Genomic DNA, 20,460 nt, shown 5'->3' with positions numbered 1-20,460 from the left:
AGCATGCTTTGTTCAAGTACTTCATATTCAGTAGGACTTACCAGATAAGAAACTCAGGAGCTGCTCCTCTCTGATCCAATGAGAAACTCAGTTGCTGCTCCTCCCAGGGGCACTTATCTTTAGTTGAGTTAGCCTTTAATCAGATTGCCATTATGACTGGGTTCTGTTCTGAAAGAAAGACCTCATAAATCTTGTTTGATGATGCAAAGTAAGTCATGTCTATTTGCAGATTTCAAAGATTATTTCTAAGAATTCAGGCTAGGTGTGGTGGCTCATGCCGGTAATCCCCGCACTTTGGGAGTCCAAGATGGGCAAATTACTTGAGCCCAGGAATTGAGACCAGCCTGAGCAACATGGTGAAACACCATCTCTACAAAAAAAAAAAAAAAAAAAAAAAAGCCAGGCGTGGTGGTGGGTGCCTGCGGTACCAGCTATTCAGGAGGCTGAGGTCAGAGGATTACCTGAGCCCAGGAGGTCGAGGCTGCAGTGAACCAAAAACCAAAATTGCAGCACTGCACCCCAGCCCAGATGACAGAGTAAGACACTGTCTCAAAAAAGAAAAGAAAATAATTATTGAATAGCCATTAGGGCAGGCTTTGCATAATCACATAGACAAAAATGTCCTCTTTTGCTGGGCATGGGGACTCACACCTGTAATCTCAACAATTTGGGAGGCCGAGGTGGGTGAATCACCTGATGTCAGGAGTTTGAGACCAGCCTGAGCAATGTGGTAAAACCCCATCTCTACTAAAAATACAAAAAACCAGCAGGATGTGGTGAATCATGTGGTGTGTTCCCTGCTACTTAGGAGGCTGAGGCATGAGAATCACTTGAACCTGAGAGGCAGAGGCTGCAGTCAGCTGAGACTGCACCATTGTACTCCAGCCTGGGCAACAGAGCTAGACTCCATTCCACCCGCCTACCCCCCAAAAAAGTCCTCTTTTCCTTTGAATATATACTTTTTTTTTTTTTTTTTTGTAAAGACAATCTAGCATTTTATATTAGTCTGTTCTCATGCTGCTAATAAACACATACCCAAGACTGGGTATTTTATAAAGGAAAGAGGTTTAATTGACTCATAGCTCCACATGGCTGGAGAGGCCTCACATTCATAGCGGAAGGCAAAGGAGGAGCAAAGTCACATCTTGCATGGCAGCAGGCAAGAGAGAATGAGAGCCAACTGAAAGGGGGAACCCCTTATAAAAACAGCAGATCTTGAGAGATTTATTCACTACCATGTGAACAGTATGGGGGAACCTCACCCATGATTCAATTATCTCCCACTGGGTCCCTCCCACAACACATGGGAATTATGGGAGCCACACAATTCAAGATGAGATTTGGGTGGGGACACAGCCAAACCATATCATTCCACCCCAGCCCCTGCCAAATCTCATGTCTTTACATTTCAAAACCAATCATGCCTTCCCAATAGTACCCCAAAGTCTTATTTCAGCATTAACTCAAAAGTCCACAGTCCAAAGTCTCATCTGAGATAAGGGAAGTTCCTTCCACCTATGAGCCTGTAAAATCAAAAGCAAGTTAGTTACTTCCTAGATATAATGGTTTTACAGGTATTGAGTAAATACACCCATTCCAAATGGGAGAAATTGGCCAAAATGAAGAGGCTAAAGGTCCCATGCAAATCCAAAATGCAGCAAGGCAGTCAAATCTTAAAGCTCCAAAATGATCTCCTTTGAATCCATGTCTCACATCCTGGTCACACTGATGCAAGAGGTGGGTTCCCATGGTCTTGGGCAGCTCCACCCCTGTGGCTTTGCAGGATACAGCCTCCCTTACAGCTGCTTTCACGGGCTGGCATTGAGTGTCTGTTGCTTTTCCAGGCACATGGTGAAAGTTGTCAGTGGATCTTTCATTCTGGGGTCTAGAGGCTGGTGGCCCTCTTCTCACAGCTCCACTAGGCAGTGCCCCAGTGGGGACTTTTTGTCGGGGCTTCTACCCTACATTTTCCTTCCTCACTGCTCTAACAGAGGTTCTCCATGAGGGCCCCACCCCTGCAGCAAACTTTTGCCTGGACATCCAGACATTTCCATACATCTTCTGAAATCTAGGTGGAGGTTCCCAAACCTCAATTCTTGATTTCTGTGTACCCACAGGCTCAATACCACATGGAAGTTGCTAAGGCTTGGGGCTTGCACCCTCTGAAGCCGTGGCCTGAGCTGTATCTTGGCCCCTTTTAGCCATAGCTGAAGTGGCTGGGACACAGGGCACCAAGACCCTAGGCTGCACATAGCACAGGGGCCCTGGGCATGGCCAGGAAACTATTTTTTCCTTCTAGGCCTGAGGGCCTATGATGGGAGGGGCTGCCTCAAAGGTCTATGACATGCCCTGGAGGTATTTTCCCTATTATCTTAACAATTAACATTAAGCTCCTCATTACTTATGCAAATTTCTGCAGCTGGCTTGAATTTCTCCTTGGAAAATTGGATTTTCTTTTCTATCACATGGCATCATCAGGCCACAATTTTTCCAAAATTTTATGCTGTTTCCCTTTTAAAACTGAATGCTTTTAATAGCACCTAAGTCACCTGTTGAATGCTTTGCTGCTTAGAAATTTTTTTCCGCCAGTACCCTAAATCATCTTCCTTAAGTTCAAAGTTCCACAGACCTCTAGGGCAGGGGCAAAATGCCACCAGTCTCTTTGCTGAAACATAGCAAGAGTCACCTTTATCCAGTTTCCAACAAGTTCCTCATCTCCACTTGAGACCACCTCAGCCTGGACTTCATTGTCCATATCACTCTCAGCATTTTTGTCAAAGCCATTCAACAGTTCTCTGGAGAGTTCTAAACTTTCCCACATTTTCCTGTTTTCTTCTGAGCCCTCCAAACTCTTCCAACCTCTGCCTGTTACCCAGTTCCAAAGTCGCTTCCACATTTTTGGGTATCTTTATAGCAGCGCCCCATTCTATCAGTACCAATTTACTGTATTAGTCTGTTTTCACATTGCTAATAAAGACATATCTGAGACTGCATAATTTATAAGGAAAGAGGTTTAATTCACTCACAATTCCACGTGGCTGGTGAGGCCTCACAATCATGGTGGAAGGCAAAGGAGGAGCAAAGTCAAGTCTTGCATGGCAGCAGGCAAGGGAGAATGAGAGCCAAGCGAAAGAGGAAACCCCTTACGAAAACATCAGATCTCATGGACTTACTCGCTACAAGGAGAACAGTATGGGGAAACCACCCCCACGATTGAATTATCTCCCACTGGGTCCTCCTTTGTATGACACATGGGAATTATGGGAGTTACAATTCAGGAGAGATTTGGGTGGGGACACAGGCAAACCATATGATATTTATAGTGTGATAACATTTGAATAGTATTAATTAGTAGATATAGGTGATGTGGTTTGGCTGTGTCCCCACCCAAATCTCATCTTGAATTGTAATTCCCACAATTCCCACATGTTGTGGGAGGAACCCAATGGAGGTGACTGAGTTATGGGGGCCAGTCTTTCCTGCGGTGTTCTCGTGATAGTGAATGAGTCTCACGAGATCTGATGGCTTTAAAAGGGGCGTTCCCTGGATAAGCTCTATTCTCTTGTCTGCCACCATGTGAAACATGGCTTTCACCTTCCACCATGATTGTGAGGCCTTCCCAGCTACATGGAACTGTAAGTCCATTAAACCTCTTTCTTTTGTAAATTGCCCAGTCTCAGGTATGTCTTTATCGGCAATGTGAAAATGGACTAATATGATAGGTCATCTGGATTAAGATGCCATCAAACCCCTAGTGCAGAAGATGAAAGTGACTGTAGGTATATTTGCCTCATTCTTTAATAATTTTTACATTCTCACAGTTTCACATTGTTCTATGTCTATACAAATCCTAAGGATGTCATGAACAAACAATAAGGCAGATCAACCCTTGGTGATATGTATGTAGCTATGTTTTGTTCAATTTTAATGAATTTGTGGTCTTTAGAGATAATGGGCAAAAGTAATTTATGGATGGACCTGGAGCCTGGCAGTCCAAGCATTTTCCTGAAGAGGGAGGGACCTACTCAAGGCATCCACTGCAGAGCACATCCCTGGTGACTGTAAACCTGTGGCATCTGGCTTGCTGGCTTTTGCACTTTCCTTAGGGATCTGTCTGGCACCCACCACGGCTCTGGCTCTGGATTCGAACCCCTCTTTTCATAAATCCTGACTGCATGGAGAGCATGTTGTAAACATGCTCATGTAGAAATGGAAACAACTCGAGAATTTGCATATGGGCCTTCCCTGGTGATTAATTTCAATTGGCAATAAGAGCCACAACCTAAAGGAATTGAATGTTGGAGGAATTCAAAGAGTCGCTTCTATGGGGGCATGTGTGTGTGTACGTGTGCACATGTCTATGAATTAAGTTATACACAGACTTTGAATTTCATGGCCAGATGACCAGCTTCTTCTCAAATCCGAAAAAAAAAAAATGCATTTAAAGTCTCACTCAATTGGGCTCGCAGCTGTTTGAACAGTTTCTTCCAGCATTATGTCCCTATGCCCTGCAGCCTAATACCTTCTCAAGTTCATCTCCCCCCAGGCACAGCCTTGTTCCAGCCACACAGTAACCCCTTGCCCTGTACTCTGCCCCCATCATCCTCATCCTGACTGAGAACTAAGCTCTGATTTTTTTTTTATCTTGCCCAAATTCCTATCTAAGGGGTCTGGAGAGTCATGCCCTACAAACCATAAATTCTCATCAGATAGGTTTTATTTAGCCCTGTATATCATGAGTTACTTTCCAACCTGACTCTGGCATAACATTACAAGACAAGGAAGAAAATAAAAATATTTTACCCAAAAACATATTTCTTTGCCATATCTTGAAAGGCCCTGCAAAGTTGTCCTTTGTGGGAGAAGATTTGCATCTGCGAAGAAGCTCCATTCACATAGCTAGATCTTTTTCTTCCAGGTGCCCCCTGCCCCCGCCCCCCCCAATAGTAAAGATATTAACTAAAAGTCTAGCACCTTTTAAAGATCTGAATAGGAAACATTTGTCATCGGTTGTCTCTAAAGGCAGCCACTGCAAAAAGAACCTTGTCCTCCACAATCTTTTATCTTAACCTGAACATTTCCTTTCTATCAATCCCAGGTCTTTAGACAAACTCAACCAATTGTCAACCAGAAAATGTTGGAAGTTCCCTCCTACCCCGCCCGCCTTTGAGTTGTCCTGCCTTTTGGGACCAAACCAATGTGTTTCTTAAATGTATTTGATTGATGTCTCATGCCTCTCTAAATGTATAAAAGCAACCCACCCCAACCACCTTGGGCACATGTTCCCAGGACCTCCTGAGGACTGGGTCCACGGGCCATGGTCACTCATATTTGGCTCAGAATAAATCTTTTAAAATATTTTACAGAGTTTGACTCTTTTCATCAACATGACTCAAAACCCTGTGATAAATCTTCCTTGTCTAAATTATTTGACTGGCATAAGTTGTCTTCAAAGTATGGGTCTCAACCTATACTAGCAGGTTGAAAACACCTACTTTCCTAACTTTCTCCATGTTCCAGCTAAACCAGGGGGTGAGTGTGAAGATGAGAGCTGTCCAAAGACTGAACTTGGGTATGACAACATGAAGTAGAAGTTTGGAAGATAAGAGAGATTCAATAACAAAGGGACATGGCCAATGAAGTAGAAGGAGAGCCCAGAGAGGGATGCTGTAGAGGCCAAGAGAGCAGTGTTTCTTCCTGGAGAGGGTCAGGAGCAGTGTGGTCAAAGGCTGCTGATGTGTGAAATGAGATGAAGTCTGAGTGTTACCCATCGGATCAGACAGTGCAAGCTCATGGTGATCTCATCGGTAATCTTACAAAAGTATCTTGGTGGAGTATGAGGGCAGAAGCCTAATGAGAGTGGATTGAAAGAATGTGGGATGAGATCATACCACACCCAGCAGGAATTTATCCCTAACTCAAGAATCACATGAGTTGTCATTACTGATAGGAATTGATGAAACGGAGACTCTCATATACCAGTGGAAACCCAGTACAATCTTTCTTGATGAATAGATAGATACGGATGCAATAAGCCCTGATTGTGCGACTGCACTTCATCCTGGGCAACAAAGCAAGACCCTGTTAAAACAAAACAAAACAAAAACCCTAAACAACAACAACAACAAAAAAAAAAACAAAAAACAAAACCCTTTATGAATTTATCCTGATATAACCGGAAGCTTAGACACAAATTTTATGCACAAGACTTCTGTTGTAGTATTTGTAAAATAACAACTGGAAACAATCTCTGTATTTCGTTTTAAGAACATAGACTCCAGGAATTATATTACTTATCCAATTATAAGGAAATAGAAAATGAACAACCCAAAATGGCCTATTAAATGTCCTTTAAGTATCATGGATTTTTTTTTTTTCTTTTTTAAGTTAGAAATTGGCCGGTGTGGTGGCTACACCTGTAATCCCAGCACTTTAGGAAACTGAGGTGGGTGGATCACTTCAGGTCAGGAGTTTGAGACCAGCCTAGCCAACATAGCAACCCCCCCACCATCTCTACTAAAAACACAAAAAATTAGCTGGATGTGGTGGCACGTGCCTGTAATCCCAGTGACTCGAGAGTCTGAGGCAGGAGAATCGCTTGAACCCAGGGAGACAGAGGTTCAGAGAGCCAAGATCATGCCACTGTACTCCAGCCTGGGTGACAGAGTACAACTCTGTCTGGAAAAAAAAAAAAAAAGCTAGAAATTGATATTGGGAGATTCTCATGTATAATAAGTGAAAAGTCCACTATGACTATCCTGGTTGAAGCCACCATATCATCTCTCACTTGAAATGTTATGCCTATTAACAAGTCTTGCATCCTCTCTCTTCTACCGTGGTTCTATTCTTGACACTGTAGCAAATAGGATTATGGAATTATTTATTATTATTATTATTTAGACAAAATCTCACTCTGTTGCCCAGGCTGGAGTGCAATGGCATGATCTTGGCTCACTGCAACCTCTGCCTCCCAGGTTCAAGCGATTATCCTGCCTCAGCCTTCTGAGTAGCTGGGATTACAGGCATGCACCACCATGCCTGGCTAATTTTTATATTTTTAGTAGAGACGGGGTTTCCCCATGTTGGCCAGGCTGGTCTTGAACTCCTGACCTCAAGTGATCCACCTGCCTTGGCCTCCCAAAATGCTGGGATTATAGGCATGAGCCACTGCATCCGGCCAGATTATGGAATTATTAATAAACATCTCTAAAGCGTGATCTTGCCACTTCACTGCATGTGTAATCCTTAAATGATCTCCATTTCTTAGTCTCCCATTCTGAATTATTAATGAGACCTCCAAGGACCTGCATGATCCAACCCCTTCCTCAACTCTGGCTTTCTTGCTGCAATATTCTGTGGCCACTCCCGCTCCAGGTCTCTTGCTCATGACCAGGCTGTCTCCTCTGCTTCAATTGCTCTTTGTGTTTCATTTCTGCTCCAGACCAGCTTAACTCTCACTCATTCTTCAGGCCTAAGTTTATACTTTTGTTCCCTGACTCTTTTATGTCCTGAATCAACTTGGCCACAAGTGACAACCCAAATTGGTTCAGGTAACTGCAAAGTCCAGGGTTAGCATCAGGTTTGATGCAGGCCTCAAAAAGTGTCACTAGGATCTGTGTATCTCTCCTCTTCTTAGTCCAATCCCTGATGTTGGCTCCATAGAGAAGCTCAGCCTTCATGGTGCTAAACTGGCTGCAGCAGATCCAGCTTCTTCCTTCGCATTCAAGCCTAACAGGAAGAGTGGATGCACTCCAAGAGGGTTCCATAAAATGTCCCAGAATGTACTCTGTTTTTTGTTTTTTTTTTTTCTGAGACAGAGTCTCACTCTGTCACTTAGGCTGAAGTGCAATGGCGCAATCTCGGCTCACTGCAACCTCTGCCTCCAAGGTTCAAGTGATTCTCCTGCCTCAGCCTCCTGAGTAGTTGGGATTACAGGTGCACGCCACCATGCCCAGCTAATTTTTGTATTTTTAGTAGAGATGGGGTTTTGCCATGTTGGTCAAGCTGGTCTCAAACTCCTGACCTCAGGTAATCCATCCACCTCGGCCTCCCAAAGTGCTGGGATGATAGACATGAGCCACCGCGCCCAGCCCAGAATTTAGTCTTATTGGCTTGAATTACTTGACTCTGGGAATATGCTTATTTTAGAACCAATCATTATTGCTGTGGGAAAGCAATCTTTTGATTGGCCAGGAGAGCATCATGTGCAACCCCTAAAGTTAAGAGTTTATGTGTGGGTTGGGTCCCCAAGCCCAAACTGAAAATTACAGGAAGCAGGGGAATGGATGCTGGGGAGGCAAACAGGAAATGTCCACCAGCAATTTCTTCGTTGCATGTTTGCTAGCATCTTATCCTTTCCTTTCAGAGCATTCATGATAATTAAACATTTATGTATGCTATTATTTATTTCATATTTGTCTTCCCCCATAACACTGTACATTCACCCTGAGAGGGACCACGACTCCTCTCTTCACTGTTCTATGCCCAGTGCCAAGCACAGTTCTTATCACAAGAGCAGATGTTCAAACAATATTTGTTCCATAACTGTGCTACTACATGAAACCCAGTAGGATGCAAAAGAGTACATACAGTAGGTGTCTCAGTTCATTCGTGCTGCTATAACAAAATGCCCGAGGCTGGATAATTTATAAGGAATAGAAATTGATTTATTGCTGGGCATGGTGGCTCATGCCTGTAATCTTAGCACTTTGGGAGGCTGAGGCTGGCAGATCACGAGGTCAGGAGATCGAGATCATCCTGGCCAACATGGTGAAACCCCGTCTCTACTAAAAAAAATACAAAAATTAGCTGGGCATGGTGGCACTCATTTGTAATCCCAGCTACTTGGGAGGCTGAGGCAGGGGAATCGCTTGAACCCAGGAGGCAGAGGTTGCAGTGAGCCAAGATTGCACCACTGCTCACCAGCCTGGTGACACAGCGAGACTCTTAATAAAAAAAAAAAAAAAAAATTGATTTCTTACAGTTCTGGAGGAGGCTGGAAGTCCAAGATCAAGGCAGCAGTTTCAACGTCTGGTGAGGGCTCAGTCTCTATTCTAAGATGGTGCCTCGTTGCTGCATCCTCCAGGGGGGCGAAAGTTGAGTCTTCATGTGGTGGAAGGGATGGAAGGCTAAAAAGGGACTAAGCTAGTTTCCTCCAGCCCTTTGGTAAGGTACTAATCCGTTAATTCACTAATCATTACTTCTCCAAAGGCCCCACCTCTTAAAACTACCACAGTGGGGATTAAGTTTCAACATGAAGTTTAGAGGGGACTCTCATTCAAACCACAGCAGTAGAATTTCAATTTTGGTTTTAAAAACATTTCAGCTGGGCACAGTGGCTCACGCACGCCTATAATCCCAGCACTTTGGGAGGCTGAGGCAGGTGGATTACTTGAGCTCAGGAGTTCGGCACCAACCTGGGCAACATGGCAAAACCCTGTCTCTAAGAAAAATACAAAAAATAGCCGGGTGTGGTGGTGCATGCCTGTAGTCCCAGCTACATGGGGGGCTGAGGCAGGAGGATCACTTGAACCAGGGAAGTTGAGGCTGCAGTGAGGTGAGATCATGCTATTGCACGCCAGCCTGGGCAACACAGTGAGACCCTGTCCAAAAAATAAAATAAAATAAAAAAATCTTTCTATCCTTTTCTATCTCTGTAGAATACAAATATGCAAGGAAATACACCAAATATAACAATAGTTATTTCTTGTTGGTAGAATTATTATTATTATTTTTGAGACAGAGTCTTGCTGTGTCACTCAGGCTGGAGTGCAGTGATACAGTCTCGGCTCACTGCAACCTCCGCCTCCTGGGTTCAAGCAATTCTCTTGCTTCAGCCTCCTGAGTAGCTAGGATTACGTGCATGTGCCACCACGCCCAGCTAATTTTTGTATTTTTAGTAGAGACAGGGTTTCACCATATTGACCAGGCTGGTCTCGAACTCCCGACCTCAGGCAATCCACCCGCCTCAGCCTCCCAAAGTACTGGGATTACAGGTGGGAGCCACCTCACCTGGCCTCTTGTTGGTAGAATTAGAGGGAGGTTTTTATTTTATTTTTATTGTTCATTTTTTGAGATGGAGCTTTGTTCTTGTTGCCCAGGCTGGAGTGCAATGGTGTGGTCTCGGCTCACTGCAACCCCCGCTTCCTGGGTTCAAGAGATTCTCTTGCCTCAGCCTCCCAAGTATCTGTGATTACAGGCATCTGCCATCATGCCCAGCTAATTTTTGTATTTTTAGTAGAGATGGAGTTTCACTATGTTGGCCAGGCTAATCTCGAACTCCTAACCTCAGGTGATCCGCCAGCCTCAGCCTCCCAAAGTACTGGGATTAGAGAGGTGAGCCATTGCACCCAGCCTAGAGTGAGGTTTTGAAATAACACTTTCCGATGTTTTCCAAATCTGCAATGAACCTATATTATTTTATAATTAAAAATGTTCTGAAAATATTCTTTAGAAATATATTAAGGAGAGTTTTTCCATTTGGAATAATAGGCCCTCTTTTGAAAAGTAAAGGGTGTTTCTAAAGAGCATAAGGCCTCATACTAAAAGTTTCACCCTGACAAGATGAATTCCTGAACGCTGCAGAAGGGATTACTGGGGATGTTGATTACTTAAGACATTAATAAGAGGGCAGTAAAGAACAGCAGGACCAGGCTTCAATTAACGCCTGTGAAGGCACTGCATAAGCTGACTTTGAAGTTGGCCTCTCTTTTGCTTCTTTCAGTTTCTTAAACTCACAGCTTAATGTTTCTCAATTTCTCTGAAGTTAGTATTTTGGTCTATAGATTATCATTATTTTACTTTATTATCATGTCCCTAACTTGCTCTTCTCCCTTGCTGTGGACTTGATGGTGGCTTTTACTGCATTCTCTCTGCATCTTCTGCTAATATTTAAATATAGAATGATCTGAGAAGTGAAACTCCTAAATCAAGTTGACCAAATGCCAGGGCATTGTTTTATGAGTAAATGTACACACAGAGTCACATGCACCAGCTCATAAACAACCTAACCGGAACCACGTAATACACGGTATTGGTCTTCTATGACATTAGATTTTGCATCTAAAAGCCTCTTTAGGATCTGACCAGGGAACTCCTCTTTAGAGTGGTACATCTTGAGTGATAGGGCCTCTGGGTCAGAGTTTTGCTGGGGTTTTGCTATTGGTGGGCCTGATGTGGAGTCAGGAGTTTGAACAGGAGCAAAGACGGGATACAGAAGTCGAGACTAAGGCTGGGTGTGGTGGCCCATGCTTGTAATCCCAGCACCTTGGGAGGCCAAGACAGGAGGATCCATGAGGCCAGGGATTCTAGAGATCAACCTGGGCAACATAGTAAGATCCTATCTCTACAGACTTTTTTTTTTTTTTTTAAAGGAGAAGTCAAAGCTTGAAAATGCATGTTATTCTTCTGAGACAAATGAGTGATGAAATAAACACTGCTTAACTCTCACTGTTGTGTTCTGAGTAGGTCTGTCAGGGGTAGGGCTTTAGGGGGAACCAACTTGAATCTTAGTGCCTTGATTCTAGGCTTATCCCTGCCTCTTATTAGCTTCTTTTTATACTTATTATTATTATTATTATCTTTAAAATAGAGATGGGGTCTTCCCATGTTGCCCAGACTGATCTCAAACTCCTGACCTTAAGCAATTCTCCTGCCTCGGCCTCCTAAAGCGCTGGGATTACAAGCCTGAGCCACTGTGCCCAGCATGCCTCTTATTATTCCTGTTGAGCCTCTGAGCCTCAGGCTCTCACCTGTACCATGTCCACAGTGCTCCCTTTCTTACGCATTATTTTAGGGGTAGCTAAGATAACCCAGCTCGCTGCGAGCCTCCGTCTTCGGTGATTTGGGGTATGGTGTGAGAATCTGGAGGGAAACACACTGGGTGGCAGGGGCCCCAGAGAGCATCCACTGCCCATCTCAGCCAGGCCAGGAGGAAAGGCAAAGGACACTAATACTTTTTAAGTTACCTGCCCCCCTTAACCTCCACATCTTTAATTACACCCTCTCCAACCATGAGCCACACGGTAAGGGAAATTTCTCCTGCTTTATTTTTTTAATTTTTATTTTTTGAGATGGAGTTTAGCTCTTGTTGCCCAGGCTGGAATGCAGTAGCACAATCTAGGCTCACTGCAACCTCCATCTCCCAGGTTAAAGCCATTCTCTTGTCTCAGCCTCCCAAGTAGCTGGGACTACAGGCACGTGCCACCACGCCTGGCTAATTTTTTATATTTAGTAGAGACGGGGTTTTACCATGTTAGTCAGGCTGGTCTCAAACTCCTGACCTCAGGCGATCCACCCATCTCGGCCTCCCAAAGTGCTGAGATTACAGGCATGAGCCATCACTCCTGGCCTTTCCTGTTTTAATATTTGACTTAACTGTCATGGCAAGAGCACTGAGATGATTTCTTCAGCTTTTTTTTTTTTTTTTTTTTTGAGATAATCTCATAGTGTTGCCCAGGCTTGAGTGCAGTGGGGATCTCGGCTCACTGCAAACTCTGCCTTCAGGGTTCAAGCAATTCTCCTGCCTCAGTCTCCTGAGTAGCTGGGATTACAGGCACCCGCCACCACACCCGGCTAATTTTTGTATTAGGGGTTTCACCATGTTGGCCAGGCTGGTCTTGAACTCCTGATGTCAGGTGATCCACCCACGTCCGTCTCCCTAAGTCCTGAGATTACAGGCATGAGCCATGGCGCCCGGCCTGAGATTTCTTTAGCTTTGAAATTCACCTTTAGTAATTCCATTTCTTTCCCATTAGCAAAGAAACCCTTACAACAGAAGGCTCTGGATGGTGGCACAGAGCTGGGCCCTGCCCTGAAGTTACCTAGAAAGGAGGAGAAGCATAAACATTAGATTCTATCTAGTTAGATAAAGCATGATGTCCTGAGATAGGAAAGGAACAGACCCTGCGGGGAGAACACAGGAGTTAAAAAGTAGCTCTCCTAGATTCACTTTTCTTTCAGGAGGTGAAATCACCCCACTGCCTGGGGTTTAACTGTTGTGAAACAGTCCTCTTCCAATGCCCCTGGCAGAATGTCACAAGTCCAGGTTTCAGAGCTTTGAGGCTGGAGGCTCTGGCTCTCCTGGGGGCTTGCAGTGATGCCCTAATGTAGAGAACACTCATTGCCTCTGGCCCCTGCCCACCTCTGGGCCTCCTGGCACTTAACTCACATAGAGGCCTGTTTTTGAAGTCCTTCCAGAAGGACTTTTTTTTCTTCTTCCTCTTCAGTGCACTGGCTTCTCACATCCAAGTCTCCTGTCACCTCCCCAGAGGGCACTTACCTGACCACTCAGCTAAATCAATGTAGCTTCCCTGTGCCCATCCCAGGAACTCAAATATCTCCTTCTTAGCACTCATTTTAATTTCTTATATTTTATTTACTTGTTTATTATGTGTTGTCCCCCAAGAGACTGTAAGCTCCAGGAGACAGACCACCTATTTGTTCCCAGCTGGGTCCCCCAGGCTCCTGCTGCAGCGCCTGGCCTAGAGTGACGAGTATTTGCAGTGTGAATGCAGGGATGGATGGAGTTTCCCTTACTTTCAGTCACCTGGGTGGGCCTACATCCACAGGAAGGTACACAACAGAGCCTGGGAAGGACTTTCACTGATTTGGGGTTCCAGGGATCACCCCGGAAATGATTTTTTTTTTCCCCCAGACTGAGTCTCACTTTGTTACCTAGGCTGGATGATCTCAGTTCACTGCAACCTCTGCCTCCCTGTTTAAGCGATTCTCTCCTGCCTCAGCCTCCCTAGTAGCTGGGACTATAGACGTGTGCCACCACGCCTAGCTAATTTTTGTATTTTTAGTAGTGATGCGATTTCACCATGTTGGCTAGGCTTGTCTCGAACTTCTGGTCTCAAGTGATCCGCCCACCTCGGCCCCCCAAAGTGTTGGGATTACAGGCCTGAGCCACCAGGCCTGGCCCAGGAAATGATTCTTAACTTTTGCAGGGTGTAGGATCTCTTTAGCTATTTGATAAAACCAGTGGACTCCCTTTCTCAAAAAAACAGAAATACGCATTCAAAACTTTGTTTACATCTAGTCTGTCTATCTGGTAAATATAATTAAAAGAAAAAAGAAAAAACTCTGCTTACAGGTTGGGGGTTTAGAGACTCTCAATGCCCCAGGTAAAATCTCTAGACTTAAGAAAAGTCAAGGGGAGGAGAGAAATTGGAGAACCTACTCTCTACACCACAACTTCTTAGGAGCGACTTCTTTTTTTTTTTTTTAGAGACGGAGTCTCGCTCTGTCGCCTAGGCTGGAGTGCAGTGGCATGACCTCGGCTCACTGCAAGCTCCGCTTCCCAGGTTCCCGCCATTCTCCTGCCTCAGCCTCCCGAGTAGCTGGGACTACAGGCGCCCGCTACCTCGCCCGGCTAATTTTTTGTTTGTTTGTTTGTATTTTTAGTGGAGACGGGGTTTCACCGTGTTAGCCAGGATGGTCTCGATCTCCTGACCTTGTGATCCGCCCGCCTCGGCCTCCCAAAGTGCTGGGATGACAGGCGTGAGCCATCGCGCCCAGCCAGGAGCGACTTCTTTTTTTTTTTGAGACGGAGTCTTGCTCTGTCACCCAGGCTGGAGTGCTGTGGCCGGATCTCAGCTCACTGCAAGCTCCGCCTCCCGGGTTCACGCCATTCTCCTGCCTCAGCCTCCCGAGTAGCTGGGACTACAGGCGCCACCACCTCGCCCGGCTAGTTTTTTGTAGTTTTTAGTAGAGACGGGGTTTCACCGTGTTAGCCAGGATGGTCTCGATCTCCTGACCTCGTGATCCGCCCGTCTCGGCCTCACAAAGTGCTGGGATTACAGGCTTGAGCCACCGTGCCCGGCCTAAAAGGAGGGCGTGCTGCCGGGAGCAGTAGCTCACGCCTGTCATCCCAGCACTTTGGGAGGCCGAGGCGGGTGGATCACCCTGAATGCAGGAGGCGGAGGTTGCAGGGAGCCGAGATCGCCCCACTGCACTCTAGAGTGGGCGACAGAGCGAGACTCCGTCTCTAAATAAACAAATAAACAAAGTCCTGCTTAAAATGATCTTTGCCCTTAGACTGCAGAACTTACTTTTTAAAAAGTGAAATGGGGGCAGAAGGGGATAAGAAATCGCTTCTAGTTCCTTCTCTGCCAACTGCTCCCTCCCTAGGAGGCTCAGGATACGACAGCCTTCGGCACTTTTCTTCGAGTGTATCGGAAGTATCTTTGTCAGGTCTGATAAACGGTTGTGGAAGGAATACCGGACACAATCGTGCGGCAGAATCGGGAAAGGTCCCCCAGAGTTCTCCGCGCAGGGAGTTCCTAGCGGGCCACGAGCTCTCGCCTGCCCACCTGCTCCGAGCTGCGGGCTGTCGGGGTAGAGGCGCGCTCGCGCGCAGGTGCATTCTCCCCAGGTGCGGCCGCGCTGGGCGGGAGCAACTGCGGCCGAGGCGGGGGCGGGGAGGGGGTACAGAGGAGAGGCAGAAAGGAGGGAGGAGGAGGAGGAGAAGGGGGGAGGAAGGAGAAGGGAAGAGAGAAGATGAGGAGAAGGGAGGGGGGAGCGGGGAGGAGTGCGCAGGGAGGTGGCAGCGGGGAGGAGAGCGCGGGGAGGAGGCAGCCGCGCTGGGAGGAGTCTGAAAACTTTCAGCGCGAGGGCATTGTGGGAAGCAGCCATGGTCTAAGCCGGGCGCCTCACCTGTCAGCCGCACCGGCTCCTGCGCTCGCCTCTCGCCCTCGCTTCTCCAGCCCTCCTTGCTCGCAAGGCGGGGGCGGCGGCCGCCCAGCTACCATGGTGAGTGCGGGGGAACCGCCGGCCCGGGTAGGCGGTGGGGGCGCTCGCGCTCCGAGGAGGCACCTGGAGCGTCCGGGCCGGACGCGCGGCCGGGTGGGGGTGCGGGCCGAGTCCTGCCCGGTCCCCCGAAGCGTGCGCCCCGGTGGACCCGCCGCCCGGGACGGTGCGGGCGCGCCAGGATAGCTTGCCCCGGATTCCTAAGGCAACGCGGCGCGGCGGCTCCATTCATTCATTCGATCCGCGTTGGCCGAGTACTTAGTCTGTGCGGGGCTCGGAGCTGGGCGCAGGGATGTCGCGGGGGACTAGGCGGAGCCCCTGCTCTCCAGGAAGCTTACCTTCTAGGAGGGGTATGCGGAGGGAGGGAAGCATGTAATATACAAGTAAAATGAAGAGAACTTCTATAGTAAGAAGCGCTCTGAAGTCTCAAATACAACCGGGTGGAGTGGCAATTTTTGATTTGGCAAAGCCTCTTCAAGGACATGACATTCTAGCTGCTGGAGGTCCTGGAGGGGCGCTACAGGTGGATTAAAGAGAACAAAGCGCGGGGTGGGGGGAGAGAAGGCCTTGTTTGTGGCAGGAGAGGTGGGCATGTGCCAGGTGAAGCGGGTTCTTATAGGTCAAAATAAGGAGTTTGGTTTTGGTTCCAACTGGGTAGGGGAAACCTTGGGAACGTTTTAGCAAGAAAACTGACCTTACCCGTTGTGCACTTTTTTTTTTTTTTTTTTTTTTTTGAGACGGATCTCGCTCTGTCACCCAGGCTGAAGTGCAGTGGTGTGATCTCAGCTAACTGCAACGTCTGCCTCCTGGGTTCAAGCGATTCTCCTGCCCCAGCCTCCAGAGTAACTGGGGTTACAGGTGCGCACCACCACACCCGGCTAATTTTTGTATTTTTAGTAGAGACAGGGGTTTCACCATGTTGGCCAGGCTGGTCTCGAACTCCTGACCTCAGGTGATCCGCCTGCCTCGGCCTTCCAAAGTGCTGGGATTACAGGCGTGAGCCACTGCACCTGGCCTAGTGTGCACTTTTAAGAGATCCCTTTGGCTGTGGTTGGAGAATGGGCTGGGGTGTGTAAGGGCAGGGGGTAGGGGGTCAGGTTGGAAGCTGAGGCCGGCAGCAGCCTTGCTGGTGAGAGATCTGGTGAACTGCACTTGGGTAGAAGCGATAGCTCAGGCTCCTCTTGCTCTTGCCTGCTGTTTAGGGACAGCCTTTTGAGCGTGTGGTGGTCTGAAAGTCACTAGTCCCACTTCCCCAAGTGTGTGATCACTTCCCAAATCCATAGAAGGGGAGTGACCTGCACCCTGTGGGCCCACCGGAGGCAGGAGTGGGTGGGCCACGTGGGCTAAGAAAGTTGATTAACAAGGAGAGCTGAGCACCTGGCCAGCAAGACCACAGATGCTGGTTCCCGCTGAAGGTTTGGCTGCACACACTAGCGGCGTCATTTTTGTCTGTTGAGGGTTCCTTGTAAATACAGCGTGATGCAAAAACAATGCTGTAAATAATGGAGCAGCTTTCTTGGCTTGCTCAAGTTTCCCAAGGAACAAGGTGACAGATGCCCAGTCCACCAGTGTCATTTGCCTAACGGAGGCTGGAATAAGGCCCTGCCTTTCTGAGTCATCAAAGGCTGCTTTTGTGCTGAGGAATGGGCCCAAGTCTTGTCTATGAGGAAAAGCTCCTCCTCTGGAAAATACCTGTGGAGTTTTATTTTTTCTTGCTGGTGTCATATGTGTGATGAGTTGATCAGAAATGTGGGAAGTGTCTCCAGCTTTTCTACCAGATTTTGCCAAATGGGAAGCATTATTATTATTATTATTTTCTTCGAGAAGGAGTCTTGGTCTATCACCCAGGCTGGAGTGCAGTGGCGTGATCTTGGCTCCCTGCAACTTCCATCTCCCAAATTCAAACAATTCTCCTGCCTCAGCCTCCTAAGTAGCTGGGATTATAGGCACCCGCCACCACGCCTGGCTAATTTTTGTATTTTTAGTAGAGACAGGGTTTTGCCTTGTTGGCCAGGCTGGTCTCAAACTCCTGACCTCGTGATCTACCTGCGTCAGCCTCCCAAAGTGCTGGCATTACAGGCGTGAGCCACCATGCCTGGTGCGGAAACATTAATATTATTGGGCATTTGTAATAAGCCAAGCAGGATGTCCTGGTCTTTATAGTCACGATCTCATTCAATCCTTGCAACAAACAAACGAGGTTAAGTCTGTTATGCTCATTGCATTTTATCTGCTCTGAGCTATTCTAGCAGTATGGCTTTGGATGATTCTTTGACCTCTCTGTCTGTTTGCCCATTTGAAAAATGGAGATAATATCTCCTAACTCATAAGGCAGAGGTTCTGAAAGTGTGGCCTGGGTACCCCCAGGAGTCCCCAAGACTTTTACTGGAGGTCTGCAAGGTCAAAACTATTTTCATAACAATACTAAGATATTCATTTTCCCATTTCATTCTCATTCTCAGAAGATTACAGTGAAGTTTTCTTGCGTCTACATAAGCTGAGATAGTACAACAGATTGAACACAGATGCAGATAGGAAAGTCCAACTGTCTTTGATAAGCCCAGATATTAAGGAGATTTGCAAAATTGTAAAACAATGCCATGCTTTTCACTATTTTTTTTTGTTTTGGAAAATATTGTTATTGGTCATAAAAATGTTATTTATGTTTAATGTGTAATAGATTTACTCTTGTTTTATTATTTTTATTTATTTTTGAGACAGGGTCTTTGTGTCACCCAAGCTGAGTGCAGTGGTGTGATCACGGCTCACAGCAGACTGAACTTCCTGGGCTCCAGCAACCCTCCTACCTCAGCTTCCCGAGTAGCTGGGACTATAGGCACATGCCACCATGCCCAGCTAATTTTTTATTTTTGAGACAAGGCTTGTTCTGTCACACAGTGTAGAGTGCAGTGGCATGAACATGGCTCACTGCAGCCTCAACCTACTGGGCTCAAGGCATCCTCCTACCTCAGCCTTCCATGTAACTGGGACCACAGGTGTGTGCCATCACACCCGGGTAATTTTTTGATTTTTATATAAATTAGATCTTACTTTGTTGCCCAGGCTGGTCTTGAACTCCTGAACTCAAGCAATCTTCCCATCTTGTCCTCCCAAAGTGCTGAGATTACAGGCATGAACAACTGGGTCCAGTGGAATTTTTACTTTTTATAGAGAATGGAGCCTACCTATGTTGCCCAAGCTGTATTGTTTTAAAATATATTAATATCTATTTTTTTATTTTAATTTCAAATACAGTAAATATCAGTGGATATAACCTACATAAACAAAAAGGTCTTTGGGATTGGCAGGCGGATCACCTGAGGTCGGGAGTTTGAGACCAGCCTGACCAACGTGGAGAAACCCTGTCTCTACTAAAAATCCAAAATTAGCTGGGTATGGTGGCTCATGCCTGTAATCCTAGCTACTTGGAAGGCTGAGGCAGGAGAATCGCCTGAACCCGGGAGGTGGAGATTGCAGTAAGCCAAGATCGCGCCATCACACTCCAGCCTGGGCAACAAGAGCAAAACTCTATTTCAAAAAAAAAAAAAAAAAAAAGAAAAAAAAAAAGAAAAAAAAAGAATGTAAAGGCATACAAAAAGTTTCATAATCACTGTCCCAAAGTTTAACAGGTACCATGAGTGAATGGGTGTGAAGGTGCTTCAAGCAGCTTTGCCGTTGTAAGTGCTCAGTAACCATCACCTCTTCTCTGTTATTACCTTCAAGTCATAAGAAAGAATCGGCGGCCCTTGCCCAGCAGCTCTGAGATCTTTGTTGAGGCTCACTGTGTAACTCCCTGTCTTTCCTGGTGCTTCATTCCTGACTTTTGCTGACTCTTATGCTAGGAAACTGGTAGGTGCTTACCGGCAGATCTAGGCACCTAGTACTTTACACACAGAAAATGGTTCTTGATTCCATGGTGCCAGTGACCCTGGTTTCTGGCCCAGAGATTTCGTATCTGGTGCATGTTGGGACTGTATTTGTATCTGGATCACACTGTTTGAAGCAATTGTGTACTTCTCCATCTCACCTTTTAGAAATCTCTACCTTGGAAAACAGTGTTAGGGCTACCACGCTTCAGGAATCCCACTGGCTAAGCCCAGGGCACTTAAAAAGGCTTATGAGGCAGAATGTATGTTGAATGGTTGGCAATGTTAACAGATGAAGGAGGATTATGTTGTTAATGTATGTATTTATGTATTTATTTTGCCTTTAACAAGATAGCTGTGGGGGTGTATAGGGTGACAGTTGAAATGCTTTGGGGTACTTTTAGTAAAAACACAAGTGGACTTTGATGTATGTAGTCCACGTGCTTCTGAAAAGTTGAGGTGATTCAAAACCACATTGTGAACAAAACAGTAGAGCCACCCATTGAAAGAAACTCAAATGGTGATCGCTTCAGGAATGTGAATAACCATCTTTTTGTGCTGCAAATTCTGTTCTCATAAAGTGTGTTATTTATGTAAAGTAGGATAGACTTATGCTAAAAAAAATCAAGGTTTTTTTTTTGGGTGTACGATTTAAAATCTGACTTGAGAGAACTTACCAAACAGAACTGGAAAGCCATTTTTTATTCAGAATATAAGTTTGAAATAGTAGGAGTACACCCTTCTCCCACCCTTCAAAAAAAAAAAATTCCCTGTTCATTGTAGTCTCATGGAGCTGTGGAGGGTGAGGGTGACTTTTGCTGACTCCCAACTATGAACCTGTAGG

The 20,460-nt window shown here is 46.2% G+C and overlaps 1 protein-coding gene across 2 annotated transcripts in view; it reads left to right on the top strand.

The window, feature by feature from the left end:
• The first annotated feature begins 15,478 nt into the window (after positions 1–15,478).
• The window catches only part of AP1S3 (adaptor related protein complex 1 subunit sigma 3), a 91,401-nt gene continuing 86,419 nt past the window's right edge, over positions 15,479–20,460 (top strand). For both annotated transcript variants that reach the window (XM_023222277.2, XM_023222265.2), the window contains exon 1: positions 15,479–15,753. In XM_023222277.2, coding sequence (XP_023078045.2) covers positions 15,502–15,753 — 252 coding nt within the window. In that variant the 5' untranslated portion in view covers positions 15,479–15,501. The remainder of the gene's footprint in view (positions 15,754–20,460) is intronic.

This window comes from Piliocolobus tephrosceles, chromosome 11 (assembly GCF_002776525.5).
Source record: "Piliocolobus tephrosceles isolate RC106 chromosome 11, ASM277652v3, whole genome shotgun sequence".
Classification (NCBI taxonomy): domain Eukaryota; kingdom Metazoa; phylum Chordata; class Mammalia; order Primates; family Cercopithecidae; genus Piliocolobus; species Piliocolobus tephrosceles.
This window is presented reverse-complemented; position numbering and strand designations above follow the sequence as displayed.